Source organism: Camellia sinensis, chromosome 6, assembly GCF_055761805.1.
Source record: "Camellia sinensis isolate YWXY chromosome 6, ASM5576180v1, whole genome shotgun sequence".
NCBI lineage: Eukaryota > Viridiplantae > Streptophyta > Magnoliopsida > Ericales > Theaceae > Camellia > Camellia sinensis.
In genome coordinates, this window is record NC_138966.1 from 201,928,854 (window position 1) to 201,952,641 (window position 23,788).

General features: G+C 31.2%; 1 protein-coding gene across 3 annotated transcripts; it reads right to left on the minus strand.

Moving 5' to 3' along the window:
- Positions 1–2,990: 2,990 nt before the first annotated feature.
- LOC114281914 (nuclear poly(A) polymerase 3) lies at positions 2,991–8,452 on the minus strand. Of its 3 annotated transcripts, none has more exons than XR_014333818.1 (12): positions 7,926–8,452; positions 7,762–7,839; positions 7,205–7,312; positions 6,569–6,631; positions 6,320–6,481; positions 5,905–6,018; positions 5,505–5,567; positions 5,087–5,392; positions 4,747–4,911; positions 4,311–4,564; positions 4,021–4,189; positions 2,991–3,639 (listed from the first exon to the last, which is right to left on the minus strand). XR_014333818.1 is itself a non-coding variant. In XM_028224509.2 (10 exons), exons 1-10 carry the CDS (start codon positions 8,166–8,168, stop codon positions 3,400–3,402), a joined length of 1,542 nt encoding a protein of 513 aa, XP_028080310.2. In that variant the 5' UTR covers positions 8,169–8,452; the 3' UTR covers positions 2,991–3,399. The 3 variants fall into 3 exon arrangements, 1 of the variants encoding a protein (XP_028080310.2); XR_014333817.1 differs by having other exon boundaries at positions 4,021–4,192; XM_028224509.2 differs by lacking the exons at positions 4,021–4,189; positions 4,311–4,564.
- Between the last annotated feature and the right edge of the window lie 15,336 nt (positions 8,453–23,788).

Here is a 23,788-nt window from a genome sequence, read left to right on the forward strand (position 1 = left end):
TGTGCGTTAGGCATCGTTTGAAAATAGAATTTTTTAGTAATTTTTTAATTTTTTTTGATTGAAATGTGATGTAAAAGAATTAATATATTTGAAATAATTTTTTAATTTTTTGCAAAAATATATGCAAAAAATAGAAAAAAAAATGAAAATTTTGACTTTTTTATATAAATTGTTGGCTTTTTGATTTTTTTTAGTGACTTTTGACTTTTTGAGTAAAAAAGTCATTTGTCAAACGAGACCTTATTGCGTGGGTTAATTTTTTTGTTTGGGGTTAAAAAATTTCGTTTGTGATAGGTTTTTTGACTTTTTTAACTTTTGTGAAAGAAAAAATTAAATGATTATAATTTGGATATAACATTTTGTTTTATTAGGTTAAAAAACTTATTTTGTTTTTTTATAGCTATTTTAACCAAAAAAATCTCATTTTAACTTATGTCAACGAAGGCAATGTTTGGTCTTTTGTGCACGTAGACTTATTTCGGTAGATAATCAACAAAATAAATGTAATTGTTCAATTTTAAATAGGTTTATATGTTTAGTCCTTTGTGTTGTTGGTGTAGATGATCTACAAAATAATCAAATTATTCAATTTATGATTTTTTTTTTTTTATAAAAAAAATGAACTGTTGAGTTTCAAATTATACTGGTCATTTATTTTTCTAAAAACCAAACATTATTAAATTAGCTTGGTACAATTATTGGATTAATATAAAAATGGATTGAATTATTAAAGTGAGACTAATGTTAGGCCATCAACGTGGCCAACACCATCAAATTGAGATTTGGATGCAAAAGAGTCTGTCAGTTGTGAATGTGGATCTCATGTGTATTAGGTCTTACACTTATGTGACTTAATATTTTGTAATTCATTATGTTTGGATTGGGTGATTTGGAGAGGATCTCATGTGTATTAGGTCTTACACTTATGTGACTTAATATTTAGTAATTCATTATGTTTGGATTGGGTGATTTGGAGAGGGAAAAAAAAAAAAGAAATGGAGAGATATGTATTTCTCTTATTTATTTGAATAACTTAAGTGTAGAGAAATGGGGACAAATGAAGAGAAATGGAGATAAACTCATTTCTCTTATAACCCTCATTTTCAATCTTCCCAAAAGTGAAGAAATTGGAAGAGAAAAGAAACCAATATTTTTATAATACCAATTTTGTCCCTGTAAAAATAAAAGGAATAAAATGATTGAAAATATAAAAGGTTATTTTTGTAATATAACATAAAATAATTTCTTTTCTTTTCTCTTATGAAATCTAACCAAACAAGTAAGAAAGAAATCATAATCATAATCATTTCTTTTCTTTTATTTCTTACTTATCTAAATAAGAAGAAGAGAAATCACAATCATTTTTTTTTTCTTTTATCTTCTCTTATAACTTCAGTAATCATTTCATTTCATTTGTTTTCTCTCCTAGGTTTCCAAACTTAGAGTCTCTAATATTACTTAAACAGCAGCACTACATGTACTAATTAGTGTACTAACTAGTGTACAACACTAGTTAGATATTATTATTGATTCCATTGCTAATACAAATTACAAAAATCAAAAATCTCTTAGATTATGTCACATCATCAATTGATACACTAATTAATACATATAATATTATTCTTCCTTAAATAGATTTGAATGCAACCATAAACGGCTTTTGATGATTTGTGAAAATGGAATTGAATGATTTATGCATGTACGGAAGTGGCTTTTGACATGGGATAAGCTCCCATTCATGCTTTTATCTTTTCGTGCCTTTCTATACCTTTTTTTGTAGGTCTCAATTCCAACTCGCATCGATAATTTGAACCATTAATTTCGTAAGTTTCATAATAAAGGTCATTTATGCAAAAAAAGAATTTCATCGAAAAATTATAAACACAAAAACAAAAAACATTTTATTTTATGAAATAGATAGTTTAAATTTACAATAAAATTTGTCGTTCATTTTATAAAATAAAATATGATTTTTTTCTAAGTTTATAATTTTTTTTGATGAAACTCATTTTTTATATGGATAATCTTTATTGCGAAACTTACGAACTAGATGGTTTGAATTATCGGTGTGGGTCCGAGTACGGCGTAAATTATTTAAAATTATTTCTCATACTCAAGTTGTTCTTTGAAAATTTGATCGAAAAACAAAAAAAAAAAGAAGGTAGTTCTATGAAATAGTATTATTTAAAACAAGCATTGTTTGATTTGATTTTTAAAAATTGTTTGCTGATTTTTTTATTTTTGTTTTAAATTGAAAATAGTTTGATAAAAATAAATACCAAAAAGATATTTTATATTTTAAGAACTTATTCCATCCTCCAGAAGATAAAATTATATGAAAATGATGGATATTTTTTTATTGTTTTCACCAAATTAAATTTTAATTAAAAAAATTCTAAAAATCCAACCAAACATGGCTACTACTTCAGTGAACTTCGGACATGATTGCAAAGCAATGGAAAATAAGTTCAAAATAACTCACTTTTAAAATTTTTATTTGCAATATTACTTGGGTCTGGTAAAAGACTCAGGGTTGGTTTGAAAAGTGGATTGACTTTTTGACTTTTTTGACTATTTTAACTTGGGCTAAAAAGCTTGGTTTGGGAAGGACTTTTTAGGTTTTTTTACTTTTTTTGTGAGAGAAGAGTGTAATGATTATGGGTTGGATGTAATGTTTTGTTTGTTGTGGTTAAAATAGCCTATTTTATCTTTTATAACTAAAATAGTAAAAAAAAAAGCCTACAATCTATCTTTCCAAACGGACTATACCTCTTAAAAGTCTATCAAAAATCCAAAACAAAAAAATCAGTCATACAGGGATCATCCTTCAACTTGGTTTTAAGGTTCTGCTTTAACCAATCTAAACAAAACAAAAATGAACTAATCTCTGATCTAAACAAAATTAAACTGGTCTTTGTACTAAAAACATGAAAACTAATTCCTAAATCCATCTCCCAAAACCAAACCACAGTGCAGCAGCCAAAACAAAATTGAATAAACAGAGACAACATTCGTCCCCAATGAACAAGTAAATTTTCTATTGAATGTATACATTTGACAAATTGACGTGAGATTTACAACCCTTTAATATTTCCTCACAATCGTCTAGCTCCCGGCTCCTATAATCTTTGTATTTCCCCAAAAAACTATAAAACATGTGTCAACTACACCACCAAACAATCTGTAAACCAGAACCCCAAAAGCAAGTATCGCAAAACAAAACAACCCCGATACATAAAGTGGCTGTTACAAGAGTCTATCTGTCTATCCCCCAGCACTTGGGTACTCAGGATTTGCATTAGTGATCAAGCACTCAACATTGGGTGGCAGATAGTTTGAGTACGCTGGAACTGTCTTGCAATTTAACTTCCCATAACAGGCTTTTGACCCATTGTTGCTTTAATTATCAAACTGAGCATTCTTGGGTAGCTGGGATGCTTGCACAACTGAAAGCTTCATCGTTCCAGTACGGCCTTGATAGCCCGCCCTTATGCTCTGAACAAAATATTCCTTGACAGACCTTAAGTCCAAGAAACCATTCCTGCCTAAGCCCCAGTAAAACACGATGTTCGGCTCTGTTACATTCACATCAACATACTCTGTAGGGTTGGGGTCACAAAAACTCTGAAGCTCCTCCAGCTGTGAAGCAAACAAATATAGTGTTAGCGTTCAAAAGGAGCAAGACAGTATCTAAAAGATCAAGCAACATAGAGGTGGATTTAAAGACACTTGGAGACATAATTTGGCTAGCCCCCAGTAAGTTAGATTCCATTTTATACTTCTATTCTCCATAGGAACCACACAACTGATGCAAAATTTGACATAATTTTAACTATGCAACTTCAGAAATCATCAAATGGGAAAGCAGCATGCTGCTGGTACACTGCTTGTCCTGAAGTCTGGTACAATTAGGAGTACGTTTATACAACTAATTTTGAAAAATAAAAATAAAAATAACTATACTAGACCAGGCTTTTTTCTTTCTTTTTTCATTAACATAGAGATTACATGTGGATATACCATGCTTAAAACCCCCCTGATTTTCTGCACATGAAAAAGCATCTCTCCTAAATAAGTGCATGGCACCTATTATGTGCTATTTGCACTTGTTTCCTAATGTCTTCTGACTGTGCCCCTATCAGCTCCACTGCTTTATAATAAGTGACAGTGAGGTAGTTGTGGATGTTGCCTTCTGACAAGCAAGCAATGAGAAAAGAAGAAAAAAAAAAATTAGGTTGAACATTGAGAAGTTGAGAAATTTGGAATGCAACTGAGAAAGGAAGAAAAGAAACTTTTGGGTGCAAGTGTACCATCTAGGGGGGCTATCACTTGAACGACAGACTGCTAGAATATGAATGGTTTGCGGTAAAAACGGGCCAGGGCTTTGTGTTGGCATACTTTACTGCTTGAGGAAACATTGCAACATAGCATTGCCTCATTCCCACATATTTAGAGCTGCTAGCTAAGTTGATTCTCTACCGTGAACATAAGTACTTATCAACAAGAAGTACTTATCAACATAGCTAAGTTGATTCTCTACCGCATTGCCGCATCCCAAGGTGCCCTAGCAAACAGACTTTTAGTTTACAATTTGAAGATCTTTATTTTGCTCGTGTATATTGGTCTGGGCGGCCCCAAATTTACCACACATCCAGTAAGTACAGAGAATACACATGTAGTTGCCTACACAATCACAGTAGTTATCAACAAGAAGTTAATAATCTAAAATGAGATGAAGACACTAACCTTAACAAGAAGGCTGCGGAACCGTGACTTAACCCAACCCACCCATTTTCCTAACTCATCTTGATCAGAAGCTGCAAGGCATATTTTGACAAATCGTGTGTACTTTTTTGTATACGGAAAAGGCTCAAATAGGCAAGCCCAACCAAAATCTGGTCTCAGGAGATCCTGCAATGCCAAGAAAAAAGATAGCTTAAGCAAATCCATATATTAATAATAATAAAAATAATAAAACTACACTCAGATTCCAAAAATACATCACAAACAACAATTGAAAGCAGTTATCAGTTAAACGTACAAGAGATATTATAATAATGATATCCATTTAAAAAATGAAAGGAACCTTTGTCAAAGCATGCCCTTGGTGAAACTCTGTCGTGATTCGGTAGAAGGTGCTCTTGGTGATATTAGAATGGCAATATTCATGTGGTCTGCATGGAAGTCTAATGGGCATCAAGGACCGTATTTCACTGGCACTTATAGTCGTGGGCACCATCCCATCTTGCAAAATTACCGGAGTTCGCCAATCCCAAAAGGCATACGTCTTAAAGAAATTTGAAATCAAACCATTCAAGCTCACATTTGGGTGCCTTTGACAAATGAATGCCGCAAGAATAGCTAAATGGACTCCTCCAAAAAACCCAAGTAACTGCACATACGAGTAGAATTAGTAGCATTCCTTTACCCTTGACAGAGGCTAGGGGAGAACACATAAAGACAAATCTCAAATGTGACCCTATACCAAGCTTATATGCCCTTACATTACCATACACTCCTCGCCTTTTCGCCCATAATTTAACACATCGCAGCAGTGATTTGAATACCTGGAATAGAACAATCCGAGAATATATGAGATCTACAAGAACTCTGAAAGCACCACCTAGCACACAAAAAATGAGAGCTGAAAGAGAATGATTATCATGTATATATTAATATCAAGGTGGCAGCGGTTTTGAAAACAAAACCCCACAGGTATTCATGGTTTGATGCCATAGAGAGCATGCTAATGAGAACTAGCTAAATTATTTTCTAATGCAGGTGCAAAATTCAAGAAATAGAGACAGATTCTGCTCTGGCGTTCAACCTTGAAAACCAGCAGAACTACTTGCACCTAGAACAAAAATAATTACCATAGGAACCCATAGATAGCATGCTTGATACCTCCATGTTCGGGAGAAGCCGAAGAATGCATTTGTTAGCATGAACTCCAGACAAACTTCTCCAGCTGGTTTCATCAATGTTGCTCAGAAAGAAAGGGTTGAGTATGTCCACATTCTGCAAATCATAACATGGCAACTCAAATCTCCAACAGGAAAAAAAAAAAAACCAGAAGAAGAACAAATAATGCAGAGAGTTTATATAACGAGATTGTTGAAATACTAATTTCCAACATGCTGATGAAAAGAATGGGGGAATTTATTAAAATCAGCACCCAAAAAATAAAAATAAAAAGATCTCTTGAAAGGTATAGTTTTAGATAGAGAAATCTACACACATGAGATCCTTGTGTATATACAGAAACAACTGTAGGAACAGACTGTTTTGAAGGATTTGGTTCTACATGCATCACACTCACCTCAGGAACAGACATTACTTTAAGTTGTGCATATGGAAGATCAATTGAGATCCCATCAAGTTTAAACCGCATTAGAGGAACTTTTGCATCCTTGACGCAGTGGACCTCAGATACTTCCGGTCTGCTTGTAAGCATGCTGTGCAGAACAACAAAAAAATCCTCCTGCATGGTTCACAAGATAACAAGTCGAGATACTACCTACACAATATCATATATGATGTATACGAACATGAAAATAAAAAGGCTTACTGCCAAAGTAGCGAAGCAAGGGCCAACACATAAAGCATCAATATCTGACTCTGAATTATGAACCTGAATAGAACCCAAAAAAAAATTAAAAAATCAGGTCAGAAGAAGGATGTGTAAATTTATTTTTCCAAAATTTCCAGTTGCCATGTTTCTACTAGCTGTATTTAGGCTTTTCCTCTAAGAGGAACCCTTTATAACCAAACCAAACCAAACCAAGCCTTAAGTGATAAGAGTTTAGTGAACATTTGGATGTAGATTTTCCTGCTAATGCCATTTAGATTTCTCCCTAGAACAGAACCCCTATGCATGAGGAAACTTACAACTACTCGTTGCAAACCTATTAAACACCAAGAAAATATTAGACAAGAAAAGCACAAACCAGATCGGTCATCTTTTATCTTCCAATGATTGTAGCTAGATCGAGTCGTAGTAAAAAAAATAAAAAAAAAATAAAAAAATTTACAAAGTGAAAATATTTCTCTTCATTTACGTGTCAATTCTAGTCATTTAGTTACTTGCAAGCTGTTAATAAGTGAAACAAAGTATCATGAATTCCCCCTCCCCATCTATTCCTGACGATAGAAAAATAAGGAAACAAAAGAAAGACAAAAAAAAACTTCCAAACAAATGACTTACTCCAAGGCCATACGATCCATATGTTAATACAGTGGCAGAAGCATCTGTAGTATGTTGTCGGTGAAGCTGACGTTTGTGAGCAACACTCTTAATCCATTCCATCACTATCTGTTAGGTGACATAAAATATTGAAATTTACACACAATGAGCATCACATAAGTAAATTAAAGAAAGCACATATGAAGGCTATCTCATGAATCCATTTCAACAACAAAGGTAACTGATAAACTTGAATTTCAAAAATATTTGGTCCCCCTTGAAGCATACAGGTGATTCCATTTGCAGCGTAACCTTTAACTGCTACCTCAAACATATGAATTCCATATAGGCCACAAAATCACATGATAAGATGTTTCTTAAAAACTTAAAGCACAAACCAAATCATGCACCATTCTCCCCTAATATATATATATATATATATATATATATGAATCAATGAACTCCTTAACAAAATTCAGCTCAACCCCAAAGAAATTGCAATCAGATAGGCATAGCAATGTCATCTATACACAGACAGACATACAAAATCAAATAGAGAAAGAGAGACAGAGAATAACCTGTTTGAGCTTCTCAATGGCATTTTTCCTCCTAATTTCCTCTTCTGGAGAAGGCACAAGTCCTTCATCTGCCATAAACTATACAGATCAAAATCATCAACAAATCAACAACCCAAATAAGTAATCGACCAATATGCATAACGAAAATGGAAGTTCATGTATACCTGAAGCAGAGATCGTGACCTTGCCTCCTCGATTCGAACCAGAAAAGCTGGGTCCAAAGCGAAACCAAAAGAAGGAACTAGGGTTGGATTGGGTGGAACCAATACTGTCCCACTGCTAGGGTTTATGAAATTGAGAGCGATGGGTGGTCCGGTGACGAAGGTAACAGGTTGGTTCAGAGAGCGAGGATCAATCAATTGATGATACGGAACAAAAACACCTTGATTCTGGTTCGCATATGCCATACACACCACTCAGATCAATTCACAGGAAATCAAGAATCTAAAGAAATCACAAACCTAAAGCAGAAAACTTTAATAGGGTTTGGAGTCAGAAAAAAAAAAAAAAAAACTATTACAGATTACAGATATATATATATATATATATGTATGTATTTATGTATGTATGTATATGTAGAGAGAGAAAGTAGCTTTGGACTGAGGATTAAGGAATTGGAACTTGGAAGAGGTACAGAGAGGAGGAATAAGATGAATGGAACTGGCATTTGACTATGGTATGGTTTTTGTTTACAAGGTTTTAGCTTTTTGAATTGCAACGGTGTAAAACGGGCGGAGGAGTTATATGGTGCATCCGGTGTGACACGTAGCCGTATGGTTGTCCAATAATAGGCCATTTGTCCACTTGTTGGCAGAAGAAGATATTATTATACAGTGGTTCATAGCATCTTGAACAATAAAAAGTGAAAAAAATTAGAATATTTTTATTTTTAGAATTTACTTTTTAAAAAATTTTATTTTTTTATTTTTCATATTATTTTTTATTTTCACTAATTTTTTTGACACATTTAACGTAAATACACTTAAAAATTATAACATTTGTAATTTTTTTTAAAAAAAAATTCACTAAATACTAAAAATAAGAAAATTTACTACATTTTTGTATTTTTATGTATTTATTAATTTTTTAAAATATTTTTTTCATAAATATTTTACTATTTAAATACATCTAAACAAAGTGCATCTAAAAAAGTAAAAAAAAAATTATTTAAAATTTTTAAAATATTTGCTAAAAGTAAAAAAAAATATGAAAAATAAAAAACTAAATTTTTAAGAAATTAAATTCAAAAAATTAAAACTAAACACACTGAATAGCGCATGTTAATTTAGATTCATTTTTTAAATTTAATAAAATAATAGTTTATTAAAAAAATATAAGATAATTCTCTTTCTCATCTTCTTTAATTATTAATTAATTATACTTTTAAATATTACTAAATTTTTAAAATAGGCGTGTTTTGAGAACATCCTAAAAAGTTAATTTTTTTACTTTTTTACACAAAAAAGTCACAAAAAAAAAATCAACTTGTTCAACACAAAAAAGTCAAAAAGTCATAAAAAAAAATCAAAAAATTAACTTTTTGTCAATTTTTTAAAACACCACATAATAGTCAATGAGTATTGGATGTAGGACTGTGTAAACTATCGCCCAATCCGCTAAAACCACACTGATTCGCATCAATTCGTACCGCTCTAATCGCTAACTGCGGTTTAAACTTTAAAATTTATAATCCGTCAATTGAACCGCTCCGCTCTACTAAAGTTAATACATATATATTTGTTAACTTTCAATGAAATATCAATAGAAAAATGAGTGAAAAAGATTTAAAATATGAAATTTATTACAAATTAGTGTTATATATTATGTAAATATATGATAATTAGTTAAAATATTCTTCAATCCATCAATCTGTCAAAAACTATCTAAATCGTAATTTTTCAATCTATCAATTAGTTAATCCGCCATTCAATTTGTAATTTTACTCTCAAATCGTCTGAACCGTACCACACACATCCTTGATTGGATGAGACGAAAAGTTAAAATGATAGTTAACCCCAATGATTTTACTTTTTATTTTTTGTTGAGCTAGGAGAGTCCAATCACAAGGTAACGAGCAAATCAATTCTTTACTTTTAGGGCAAATTACATATACACCCTTCGAGGTTTGGCTAAATTACAGATGCCCCTAAGATTTGAGAAATTACGAATTCCCCCTGAATGCTATATTTGCATAAGAAATTAGGGGGTAATTTGTTATGAAATATAAATCTCAGGGGGCAAATTGTTATGAAAATACAAACCTCAGGGGGCGGGATGTAATTTTCAAAATCTCAGGGGTATCTGTAATTTAACCAAACCTCGAGGGGTGTATATGTAATTTGCTCTTACTTTTAAGCCCACGTCCAAACTAGGCCTCGAGTCTACGCAATTGGGATATCAGATTGGATAAAATAAAAAATTTGTTGGAGATGAACTTTCAAATCAAATGATGATCTTTTATTTTTACTTGATGAAAATATACAAAAATAAATAAATAAATATAACATTATTTATTTAATATTTTGAGAAAATTATTTGTAAAAAAAATAAATAAATATAACATTGTTTATTTAACATTATTTGTTTAATAAATATAACATAAATATATGCTTGGTTACCACTTTTTAAAAATATTTTTCAGAAAATTCTACTTTCTTATTTTTTATATTTTTTTTGTTTTTACTGAATTTTTTTAATATTTTGAGCAATTTTTTTAATTTTTAAACATACCTAATATAAATATACCTAAAAAGTAAAAAAAAATTGAAAAAACCTTTTAAAAATTCACTAAATACCAAAAATATAAAAAAAATACGAGAATTCAGTATATTTTTTATATTTTTATGTATTTATTAATTTTTAAAAATATTTTTTCACAAATTTTTTACTTTTTAAATACATCTAAGTAAGGTGCATCTAAAAAGATAGAAAAAATATTTAAAATTTTAAAAATATTCACTAAAAATAAAAAAATGCAAAAACTAAAAAACTCAAATTTTAAGAAACTCAATTCAAAAAATTCAAACCAAACACACTGTTAATTTTGTTTCTCACCATATCAATCAAGACGGATCAAATTGGCGTCATTTGTCCACCATTAATGTTTCAACATCACATCAACATTCATAACTCAAAATTATCCTAAAAGATGAAAAATAAAAAAATAAAAAATAAAATAGATTATTATAATTTAGAAAATGTTATTCTCCCTCCTTTTATTTTTTTAAAAAAAGGTGCTAACTAGTGTGATTAATATTGATATATGTATAAAAATATAAAAATATGTAAAAATGTATACTATTAGTTGCACTCTTCTCTTCTTCCTCCCTTTTTATTTTTATTTTTTATTTTGTTAACATTATTGATTTTGAATGAAATAGTTAACAAAATCATTTTACAAAAATTTATTTTTCTGTTAAGAATTATACGTGATAAAATTTTCATTGAGAGTGCAATTTTTTTAAAAATTGAAATATGACTAGTAAATTGGATAGTTTGAATGAAATGGCATAACAATTTTTATATATATGCTTATTGGCCCGGTACATTTGTAATGTTGTATTCATACCATACACGATAATTTCTCAATAAGAGGAATAAGTGGTCATTTAAAAGCACGCACCGTAGCATATATATAAGAAATGGTTCTGATAATTAATGCAATCTCTAAGCTGCTTTAGTCCTCAAAAAAAAAAAGCACGCACCGTAGCAGATAATTTTCTCAAATAAGAAGGAAGGAAGGAAGGAAGATGCGGTCCAGCTTCTATAGGCATCCACGTGTCCATAACGTGTGGGGTATATGTGTCACCACATAATTTGTTAAAAGTTTACACCTTTTATTTCATTCAACGGCTGAGATCCTAGACAAGATCATTGGCAGCTATTTTTTTTATTTTTATTTTTCCGGATTACCATACCAACCAAAAAAAAAAAAAAAAAAGTTTTGCCATAGCGTTGGTTTAGATGTAAATGACTTTAAAAAAATTAACAAAACATTTTATATATTTTATGAGAATTTTTTTTAAGATTTTTGATATTAAAATTTTATAAGATAAAATAAATATAATATTTTTATAGTAGTTAATATCTCGCAATATTTTTACAGAAAAAATTCAATTCCGAAAAATTTCAACCAACACAAAGAAATTTCGATCTCGATATTGAGAAATTTCAATTTTCACAAAGAAATTTCTCTAAGTTGAAGAGAGATGTTTTACTATTTTTTCTTATATTATATATATATATATATATAGACTATAGACTATAGTTAGCCATTTTTATACACACATATATATTTTATACATACATATTTCGTTATATTTTAAGAAGTTGATAGAAAATTGATTTTTTAATTTTTGACTTTTTGGTATTTTTTTTGGTTAAAAAAGTTGACTTTTTTGTAATTTTTTTGTGGTTTATTTTTATTTTATTTTATTTTATTTTTGGGTGTAAAAATGCTAAAAAATTAAAAAGCTAATTTTTTTAACAAATACCAAAATTGCCCTGAATATTAAGGTTATTTACAGATAGCTAACAAATTTTTAATGAATACCAAATTTTAAGGGAATTATTATTTCTAATTTATCATTATATTTATTGGTTCTTCTCCATTTATACTTTCTTTTAAAATCTATGTATTTAGTTTGAAATTTAATGTCTTCGTTTTTTTAATTCCGTTGTATCCAAAAAAAAAAATTAAGAATAAAAATATAATAATGTCTTCGTGTTTTTTTATTTTGAATATAAAATATAAAAAAAAAGTAGTGTATAATTAAAAATGCCATAATTGTCTTTTTTTACTTTTAATTAAAAAAATGTATAATCAAAAGGACAAATTACACTATCAGTCCCTATAGTTTGAGAGTCATGTTACTTTGGTCGTTGACTTTTTAATTGTGACACATTTGATCCTGAATTTTCAATCTTATTCCAAATAAAGACAACTGAACATACCATTGTTTAATTTTAAGGACAAAATTATCACATTGATAAAATATAAATTAATTTGACAAAAATAATGTGAAATTTTATTTTGAAATTTTGAAAAATTATTTTTACCCACCAAAGATAAAATCATGTAAAACTGATAAATCATTCTATGAGATAAAAATCATTTTATGAGATAAATTTAAACATAAAAAATCACATATTCATTATTAATAAGAACAAATCAAAATTTTATAATAGTGTGGAATAGCTCGGTGTGAGATGATAATGTAAGTTTGCAATTTTAGCACAAAAAATTATGGATCAAAATTCCTAACTTTAAAAAATAAAAACACATCATTTACAACACAAATATTATAGAATCTATTTAATTTTTATTTGACAGAAAAATATTAAAGAGATGACATTACTTATAAATGATGTGTTTTGAATGAAAATTATTAAACAGTCTTAGAGTACCATATGACATTACCTATATGATGCTCAAAGCATAGAAAATCACAAATCACACTAAGTAGTATGTCAACTGCTTGAAAATAATGAGTTCATTATATCTAATCTATAATATTTTTCGCTACACTATTGATTTAAACTATTACATAAATAATACCACATAGTATTCCTAAAGTATCAAATAACTACTTGTTGTAAACAATATAATAAATCATTAGCCAAAAAACATATTAAGAAAAAAAAAAAAAAAGAGAATACATTTTATACATGACAATAACACAAAAAAAAAAAAATACAAAACTGAGGGGAGGCACGTGACCCCCCTCGGCCTATGCTGCCTCCGCCCTTGTATGTAGCTAAGATAACGAACGGTGTGCCCACCCTTGGCTAGTTCCAAATGATGCCGCTAGGGCTTTGGCCAAGCACGGTTCCTCTAGGAGACCGGCTTGATTCAGCTCGGCATCAAGGTAATCAAAGTAATGCTCATGGTTCACAAGTAATAGCTCGATCAAGTATTCAACATGGACCAATGGAAGGGAATCCACTCGTGGTATGCGTCAATATCGTTTGGCTGTGCGACAAATACTGTTTAGTAGTTTTGGTCTCTACACGTGTAAGAAATATAGAGGGGAGCACAACCGCCAGTCCAGTGAAAGACAGTAGAGATAGTGCGCTCACAATCTCTGAGACTGCATGGCCAGCCTAGATAAAGAGGCGCATGTAGATGTTGGAGGTAAGCAGTTTTCAGCAACTAGAGTGCTCCGCTTTCTCTCTTTTCCAAGAAAATTAACTTGATTGTCGGAGGAGTTTTTCGACAAACCCACCCTTCAGGTAGCTCACCTTTGTCTTGCTTGCAGCACGATGAATTCTAACGAAATGAGACGAGCTTGGTAGCAAGAAAGTATGGAGTGAGACCAATATCTCTCTCATGTACATTTCTCTTGGCGCTCAGAACATGAATTGTGGTGAAGGTGCTAGTGATTTGTGATTCGGAAATTACAGTCAAGGCCCTGCTGCTGGATCACAATAGAGACTTTCCTAGTTGCTATTCGTTGTAATTTTGAATTTGAATTCATTGTATTTTTGAAGACACTGTTGGTTGATTGTAATAAATTTAAGTATGTTAGGGCATGCATGGCTTTTGCTTATATATAATAATTGAGCAATGCTAGGTATCATGAAAAAACTTTCATGAAAATGATCATGAAATATTTATGACTTTTGGATTACACTTAAAATAAAACATCACACACTAATCAAGGTAATTTAAGGGTCATAAATTTTTCATGATCAGTTTCATGAAAGTTTTTTCACGATCCCTATCTTTTCTCATAATAATTTGAAGTTGCAATATGTCTTGAATTTCCTAGTTAAAAATCTTAAAACTTGTAAAAATAGATTTATTAAACACTATGGAATCATCAAATGTCTATGTAAATACCAATCTAAGTAGAAATTTGGATTGAGCGAATGTATATTAAGTAAGAAAGAGATCAAATCAGAGAGAGGAGAAATTAGAGAGTACAACCACAGAACATGAAGAAATAGCAGAGCATGGCGAGCACAGCCAAGGTCTCGAACACGGTGACGAAGGTCCACAACAAGTTGTCCACCGAGAAATCGAGCCACGATCGGAAGCTCTGCGAGCTCCAACCAAAGCTCAAGTGAGATAAATCAATTCCGACCCTCCACCGGAAAATCGACGACGGTGTCCAGAACTCGAATTCGGGCCACCGCATCCTGCTCCACGACATCCCTCTCCCCCCCCTCTCTCTCTCTGCTCTCTCTCGAGAATCAACTTCTTCTTCTCTCTCTCTTTGGAATCTGCTTCTCCCTCTCTAAAAATCTATGTTTATCACCCTTCGGGCCTTCCATGATTAGTAGCCTCCGTTTGGAAGGTGGGTTGGTTTTTTGGTTTTTTAATTTTTTTTTGACTATTTTAGATTGGGTTAAAAGGTTTGATTTGAGAAGAGTTTTTTGATTTTTTGACTTTTTGACTTTTTTTGTGAGAGAATAGTATAATGATTATGGATTTGATGTGATGTTTTATTTTTTGTGATTAAAAAAACCTATTTTGTCTTCTGTGATTAAAATAGTCAAAAAAAAATCTAGAAAACTCTTCCCAAACGAACCGTAGTATTATCTGGAAAAAAAAACCATACCGACACAATTGAGGGTTGTTTAGGAATGTAATAAATAAATGTATTTATTTGAGTTATATTATTTATTTTTATGTTTTGTACATATTTTTTTTATAAAAAATTAAAAATATATTAGATAAGTAAATTTCAAATAATTTTTTAGTGGGATTGGACAATTTATTTTTCGTAGTCTTTTTATTGATTTTTTTTTATTTTGCAATTTTCTTTAAAAGTATTATTCTTATTAGTTTATACTTTTAGATCTTAGATTTAAAAAAAAAAAAAAATCACTAGACGTAAAAAAAAAAAAAAAAAAAGTAGTAAAAGTAAAATTTTTGAATTTTTTATCTTTAAAGATAATTTATTTTACACATTTCTAATTTTTTGATTTAATAATAGCTTTTTAGGCTGACTAAAGTAACTTTTTTAATTTAAAAAAATTGACAAATGAGCAATTTTTTTTATTAACAAAATAATTTTTTAATTAATATACTAATATTTTAACTGTAATAATCTTATTATAAATAAGACTCCTTTCTTTTGAACTATTATGACTTTTTGAAATTAAAATTTTTAATTAAGACAAGTGGGCCCAGAAGTTACACATAATAAGTAGATAATAATGTCATCCTCGTGGCATCTTCACATACAAAAAGAATTGAGACTAATTTTTAAAAAGTTGCTTTTCATTTTTTTTGATTGTCAATTATGGAGGCTGGGAATTAATAATGCAGAGGGTTTTTTTCCACTGTAAATTCTTATTTTGATAGCCCTTATGAGTCTATTTTCAGTTTAAAATGTTGAAAAAACTCAAATAATAAGCCCTTTTTTTTGGTTTAAAAAAATTATTTGAATTGTCAAATAATTTGGCTTAGTACTTAAAAAAAAAAAAAAAAAAATCCCAAATAAATCAAATCATTTGACAATTCAGTAGTTTTTTTTTTTTCAACTGCTTAGTAAGTTGTGTTATTAACATTAAGATCACCTCTAATGATTAGTGTCAACATAATAATGTCAAATGGTATAAATGTGGAAAAATGCATCAGACCCCATTGGGCTGACCACGGGGTCTGATTGGGCAAAACAAAAAAAAAAATTTTTTTTTTGGTACCATTTGCAGCCCTCCACGTGGACTGGAGGTGCTGGGTCCCAGCACGGTTGTATAAATGTGATGGCTCCGCGGAGAATTTGTCAGCTCAGTGAATCCTATGCTTATCCACTATTTTGCGTTGTATTTGATTGGGACATTGACAGGCCGTTTGGTAATGGTTTTTTTAATTGATTTTTTAGTTTTTTTATTTTTTAAATTTAATATTTTTTTATTTGATTTTTTTGACTTTGAAATGATAAATTTTTTATTGGTTTTTTTTTTTATGATCTTTTTGTGATTATTTGGCCCAAATAATTTGTTAAACCAGGGCTTAAAAAGGAATCTGAAATGAAAAAAAAAAATACTATAGATCCTAAATAACCTGTCAAATTTTTTATCAAACCTCTCATATTAGTATAGGACTCACACAAATTTACATGTGTGTAGGCCCCACATCTATGTGAGAGGTTTGATAAAAAAATTGGTAGATTATTTGTGATTCTTAGCATAACTCAAATGAAAAAGGAAAAATGTAGAAAAATGTAAATAAAATGTACTTACATTTTACTTAATTTCACATATTTTTTCTTTTTCTTTTTTCAAACTCTTTATCAAATCCTTTAACCAAACATAACGTCAAATTTTGAATAAACAATTATTTTTCTTCATATTTTTTTTAGCTATGATTTTTCTCTATTTTTTTTTAAACCAAAAAAATTAACTTAAAAGAAGTTGTGAAATCAAATTTGACACCTCTCGTTCCAATTATTTAAACGAGTGATCTCTAGCGATTCAATATTTTTTAAAAAAATATGTTTATTAAACAAGTTTTATTATTTTTATTTTTACCACAAAAAAGAGTGTGTTTAATGTTTAAGTATATAATAAAGAGATTCAATCAAATTAAATCAAATTGTTAGGCCTTAAATTGAAATTAACTTGTCTTCGTTTCCAACCAGGTTGCGTTGGGCTTTTCCATTTGTTCGCTTTCACGAAAAAAACTAAGGAATTTTGTAATATATTTATCAAGCCTTCATGGTTAAGTTTTTGAACCAATAACTCTAATGTTAAATTCAGTTGGTAGCTTTAGAAATAGATTTAAAAAATAAAAGAAAAAATAAAAGTGAAATATAAATAAAATATACTTACATTTTACATAATTTCACACATATTTTTACTCTATTTTCTCCTTTTCATTTCTGAATCTATTTCTAAATCTTTTAACCAAATATAACGTAAGACTGTCATTGTCATTTATTAGACATTTATTGGAGTCCTTAATTACAACATTAAGGGTTGTGTTTGAGAAATTGGTTAAAGTTAATTTTTGGACTTTTTAATTTTTTTAAAATAAATGTGTAAAAAAATAATATAATCTAAAATAAATTAAAAATCAAAAAATAATTTTAACCCTCTACCCAAACGAGGCCTAAGTGATATGATTTGCCACGGCACAACTCTCTCGGCGTTGAATTGTTGGAAACCATATCGTCCTTCTACCTAGTATAGAACTAGGGGTGTGTTTGATTGGACGGACTGAAAAAGTGGGGATTAGAATCCATCGGACTTGAGTCCTGGGACTGTGAATCCCCCGGACTATTTGGTCGGATTGGATATGTATCTTGTGTTTGTTTTTTCATGGGATTAGATGTCTGGATAGGACTATTTTCAGTGAATCTAACGTTTGGTTGGACGGACTGGATAGGATAAATGAACAAAAGACTATTTTACCTTTTTTCAATTGTTTACTATGTAATAGCAATATTAAACATATCTTTAATATTTTAATTATTTTTAGTAAACATTAAACATACTAATGGTTAAATTTTGTTTAAAGATATTTAAACATACTAATATTGATAAAAAAATTTGACTGGTATAGATTATTTTTATTTAAACAAATAAAAATTTATTGTTGAAATTAAACATACTAATGGTTAAATGTTTAAATTTTTATTTAAACAATTAACATTGAAATTATTTTGATGTACAGATTATGTTTAAACAATTAACAATTAACAATTAAATAAATGTTGATGTATAGATTATGTTTAAACAATTAACAAATGTTGATATAATTAACAATTAACAAATGTAGATGTAATCAAATGTTGACGTATTAAAACATAATTTAATAGATGTTAAATAAATATACATGTTGATGTACAAATGTTGAAATAATTTAATAAACATGTTGATGTACAAATGTTTAAATAAAACATAATTTAAATAAATAAAATTATTTATTGTTGAAATTAAACATTTAATTGTTTAAATAAAACATCTATTAAATTTAAACAATGAAATTAAATAAAACATAAACAAAATTTTAAAATAAAACATCAATAAAAAATTATTTTAAAAAATTAAATAAATAAAACATTAATAAAAAGTTAAATAAAATTATTTTATTTTTAAATTGAGACATTTAAATTTTATTGAATTTTATTAAATATAATACATAATTAAATAGTAGAGGGTCAAAATTGTCATTTTCGCATATAATCCAAACAGTGATTAGTCCCCCACTTTCTGTCCCACCCCCCCCAGGACATGATAGTCCCCCATATGGGGGACATGGAGTCCGGCCGGACATAGAGTCCGCCGGACTAAAAAAAAATCAAACGACGGATAAGGTGCACTATTTGGATTACAATCCAAATAGTGGATAGTCCCCCCTCCTAATCCCCCCAATCAAACACACCCTAGGTGCTTAATTCTGCCACACATGGGTATTAAACATTGCCATAAAAACCCTATTATCTGTATTTGTACGAAAATGATATCATACAAAATGTTTTGAGCTGAACCTCCGATTTTTTTCTTTGTTTGGGAGTCTTTTTTTATATTAGATTGGGAAGAAAATTTTCATTAAAAAATATTAAAAAATTGAAATCTCATATAATGATAATAACAAATCTTGTAAAAAGATAACAAACTTTCATAAGAGGAAGAATCTTAACCTCTATAGAGGAGGAGAAAAAAACTCTCACAAATGAGAGACATAACCTTTACACACGGAAGATTATTACAGCAAATAATAAAAAAATAAAAAATAAAACCGAAAACAACCAAATTTAAGTCGCCAAAAGCATCCAAAGTTTCATTATACCGCAACCTTCAACTTGAAATCTGAAGACTCTACCTTCGTTGGTCAAGATAGAACATTGAGGTTGAAGTGGTTGCCTAGCATAAAACGAATGCGTAAGAAGATTTGAAACTATATTTTAAAGTTTTGGGCGCAAGCCAAACACCAGATTTGTAAGATCAGAAAGAAAGAAAGGTGACGCCAATGCCGGCGGCCAGAGGCAGACCTGAAGAAGATAAGGCAAATCTGGTGAAGGTGGATCTATGGGGGCGGGAAGGTGGAAAATCTGATGGTGGTGTGGGGTAGAGTGGGGTGGTGTGGTGTGTTAGAAGAACAATCATCCAATATTATTAAGCAAAAAGACAAAAAAAAGAAAGGAAAAAAAAGGAATATATATATATATATTTTTTATTCAAATGAAAGGCTAATAAAGTAAAGAGTTTAATACAAGCATTTGAGCAAAAGGGAGCTTAGTCCCTCCTAGAGCTAGCAGCCACCATGTCTGCAACTACGACAGAAAAGAGAGCACTGTGTGGCTCATCTAAGAAGATAAAATGCTTAATTTGGCTGACTCCAATGTTGGCAAGAGCATCAACACATTGGTTAGCTTTTCTTGGAATATAGGAAATATTACATTTGCATCTTCTCAGGAGGAAGTTGGCATCCTCAATTAAAGCTCTGTAAGGGCAAAAGCTATCTGCACCATCTGTGATCAGCTGCATTACGAGCTGGGAATCTGTGATCAGCTTTATATTTGCCATTCCTTTCTGCATAATGATGGTAATTCCTCGGTAAAGTCACCAAAGTTTAGCTTCTAAGCTCGTGCAATTCCCCAGGTAACCATGATAGCCCCACAGCCAAGTGCCTATTTCATCTCGCAATAGACCACCATACCCAGATTGACCTGGATCTCCTCTAGAGCTTCCATCAGTATTCAATTTCAATGTCCCTACAAGAGGAGCAAGCCAAACAGTGAGTCGTGGTGCTAAATAATTTGGGTGAAGTGGGTTTAAAAAAGTTTTCTGAATTTCTTAAGCCTGTTGGAGAATTTTGGTTGTGCTGATGGGTGCAAGTTGAGGTTGATTTTCAAACACTTCTCTGTTCTTATCTTTCCATATATTCCAAATAGCAGATAGGAATATAGTTGCCCATTGGATGTCATCCACCTTATGCTTACTTTTTCATGTTGGAGCTGATCCATTCAAGTAAAGGAACCTTGTCTCTTACCAGCCACCAGGGGAGGTTTTTCAAAGTGATCCAGATTATTTTAGCTTTGGGACAGCCTCTTAGTAAATGGCTCATGTCCTCTCTAGCAATTTGACATCTGGAACATGTGTCTGAATCTGTAAGCTTCCTTTTGAACCTCATCTGGTTGGTAAGCAGTCTTCCATACATGGTCAACCAGAGAAAGCTTTTTAGTCTCTGAGGGTCCTTAATTTTCCAGACCCATTGCCAGTGAAAGTCATTCTCATCCTGCTGGGAAATGGAATTGTAGGCTGCAAAAGTAGTAAAATTGTCATTGGTGGTGCCTTGCCAAGTAGGAGTGTCCATGAAAGTTACAAACCTAGGCCTGTATATATGTAGAATGTTATCTTTTTCTTCTTGGGAAATTAGATTTTGGATTGAGGTCAAGTTCCATTGGCCTTTATCATCGAAAATGGAGCTAACAGTTGTAGTGCAATCAATGTAAGAGCCCTGGTTATTACTGCACAGTGGTGTTGTGCCACACCACCAATCTATCCAAAGTGAGATATTCTCACCATTCCCCACATTCCATTTGATGTTAGCCTTTAACACCTCTCTGTTGTTAATTATGCTCTTCCAAGTGTGGGAAGCTTTTCTCTTGAGAGGCCAATTGATTGTAGAGTGGTGCTTAAGGTATTTAGATTTAAGAATTGTACACCAGAGATTATTAGCCTTGCTGGTAATTTTCTAGCCAAGTTTGGAGATAAGAGCAGAATTTTGGTCCCTGGCTTTCCTAATGCTCAATCTACCATTCTTTTTACTTTTGCAAATTTGGTTCCAGTTAATCAAGTGAACTTTTTTGACAGAATCAGTGCTATCTCAAAGGAAATTCTTATTTAAGCTGTCAATTTTATCACAAATATGTCTAGGTAATTCCATAGGTTGCATTAGATGATTAGGCATAGCAGAAGTAACAGAATTCACAAATGTGAGTCTACTTGTAAGGGACAAGTTTTTGGCCTTCCACCTAAATAACCTATTAGTCATTTTTTCAATGATGTTATTTATATGATTTTTGTTAATTCTGCCATGAAGCAGAGGGGTGCCAAGATACTTACCCAAGTCATTGGTAAGGGAAAAATCACATTGATAACTAAGGGGGAGGGCTTACCTTTTAGGGATATTGGGAGAAATAAATATCTTGGATTTTTGGAAATTTATTTTCTGCCCAGAAATTTCACAAAATTCATTCAAAACTTCCATGATGGCATTGCAATTTCTAGTATTAGCCTTGGCAAAGAGAATAAGGTCATCAGCAAAGAAAAGATAGGAGATAGGGAGACTGTGTCTAGAAGCTTTAAGGCCGTGCCAATTACCACTTTGAGTTTTAATTCTTATCATGTTAGATAGATTTTCCATGCAAAGCACAAACAGATAAGGGGATAGAGGGTCACCCTGTCTAAGTCATCTCCCAACATTAATGTTAGGAAGGGCCTCACCATTCCAAATAATAGATGAGTGAACATTAGAAACACAATTCATGATGAGAGTAATCCAAGTAGGATTAAGGTTAAATTCTTTAAGGTATGATGGATAAACTCTCAGGAAATATGATCATAGGCTTTTTCAAGGTCAATCTTAAGCACCATACTTCCAGATTTGTCTTTCTTGGTCCTGAGGGTGTGAATAACTTCCTGGGTTATGATGATATTATCAGTGGTAGTTCTACCAGGGATGAAACTACTCTGATTGAGGCTTATTAAATCAGAAAGCAGAGGATGAATACGATTGACAATGATTTTGGTGATGGTCTTATAAATAACATTGCAAAGACTTAAGGGTCTAAACTGTTTTATAGTCTCAGGTTCTCCAGTTTGGGGATTAACACAATCTGGGTTGCATTGACCTTCTCAGGGATGATCTGAGTGGAAAAACACTGTTTGACAAAATTGCACATGGATGTTCCAACTATATTCCAGTTTTGATGAAAGAAGACAGCTTGCAACCCATCTTTGCCGGAGCTTTAAAAGCTTTGATATTTTTAATGGCATTCCAGATTTCATGGTTAGTGATGGGAGCTTGGAGAGTATCATTATTATCTTTAGTAAAGACAGTATGGGTGATATTTCTCTAGTTATCCAGCATAGGAGTATCCTCATGGTGAAACAGATCATTGAAATATTGGTTAATATGATTTTTGATATCTTCAGATTTAGAAAGCCAATTGCCAATATCATCCTTGATCATATTAATTTTCAGTTTCCTGCGTTTATTGAGGGTAGATATATGAAAGAATTTAGTATTACGATCTCCCATGGTAAGCTATTTGACCCTGGATTTTTGAAACCAAATAAGCTTTTCTTGAAAAAGGGTCATGTTATACTATTTAATACGGTTTTTTTTCGAGTAAATGCAGATTATGGGAAAACCCATGAGTTTGAGAGATTTTTGAATTCCTTCTATTCGGGCCAAAAGATTTCTCTTATGTTTATACACATTCCCAAAGACTTCTTTGTTCCAATTTTTAACATCGTGGGTAAAGCCATTTATGGCCTCAATTAGACTATAATCCATATTAGTTCAAGACTTTGTGACTGCATTTGAGAAAGTAGGGTGGCAGAGCCAAGCTGCTTCGAATCTAAAAGGCCTAGAATTAGGGTTAGAGGGATGCATACCTTGTATGAGAACAATGAATGGAGAGTGATCTGAATAAGTTATGGGAAGTGTCCTCACTATCCCTCCAGGAAATAAAGCTCTCTATTTGTCATTGCTCATAGCTCTGTCAAGACGCTCCATGGTATTTGCCAAGCCATGACGGTTGTTTGTCCAGGTGAGTCTAGGGCCGACACTACCAAGATCGATGAGATTGTAGTTATTGATTCGTTCAACGAATCTTTGGGTCCGATTATGGTTGTAGTGAGGAGAAAAGCTTCTCCTTTCATTGTGGTTACTGAAATCATTAAAATCACCCATGACCAGCCAGGGTTTCTCCACTCCTAGTTGCATCCTCGAGGCTGTTCCAGAGCTCATCTCTTTGGGATAGGTGACGGCTAGCATAAACGGCGAAGAGAATCCATTCCTCATAGTCTTCTTTATGGATTGTGGCCTGAATAACTTTAGTGG

What these genes read in the sequence shown, in the direction of transcription:
- LOC114281914 (XM_028224509.2), bottom strand. Translation starts at nt 8,168, where the DNA reads ATGGCATATGCGAACCAGAATCAAGGTGTTTTTGTTCCGTATCATCAA. An exon ending in CTTGCTTCGCTACTTTGGCA is followed by an intron (nt 6,482 to 6,568) that starts GTAAGCCTTTTT and finishes TGAACCATGCAG; the next exon opens with GAGGATTTTTTTGTTGTTCT. An exon ending in TCCGCAGCCTTCTTGTTAAG is followed by an intron (nt 3,640 to 4,746) that starts GTTAGTGTCTTC and finishes TTTGCTTCACAG; the next exon opens with CTGGAGGAGCTTCAGAGTTT.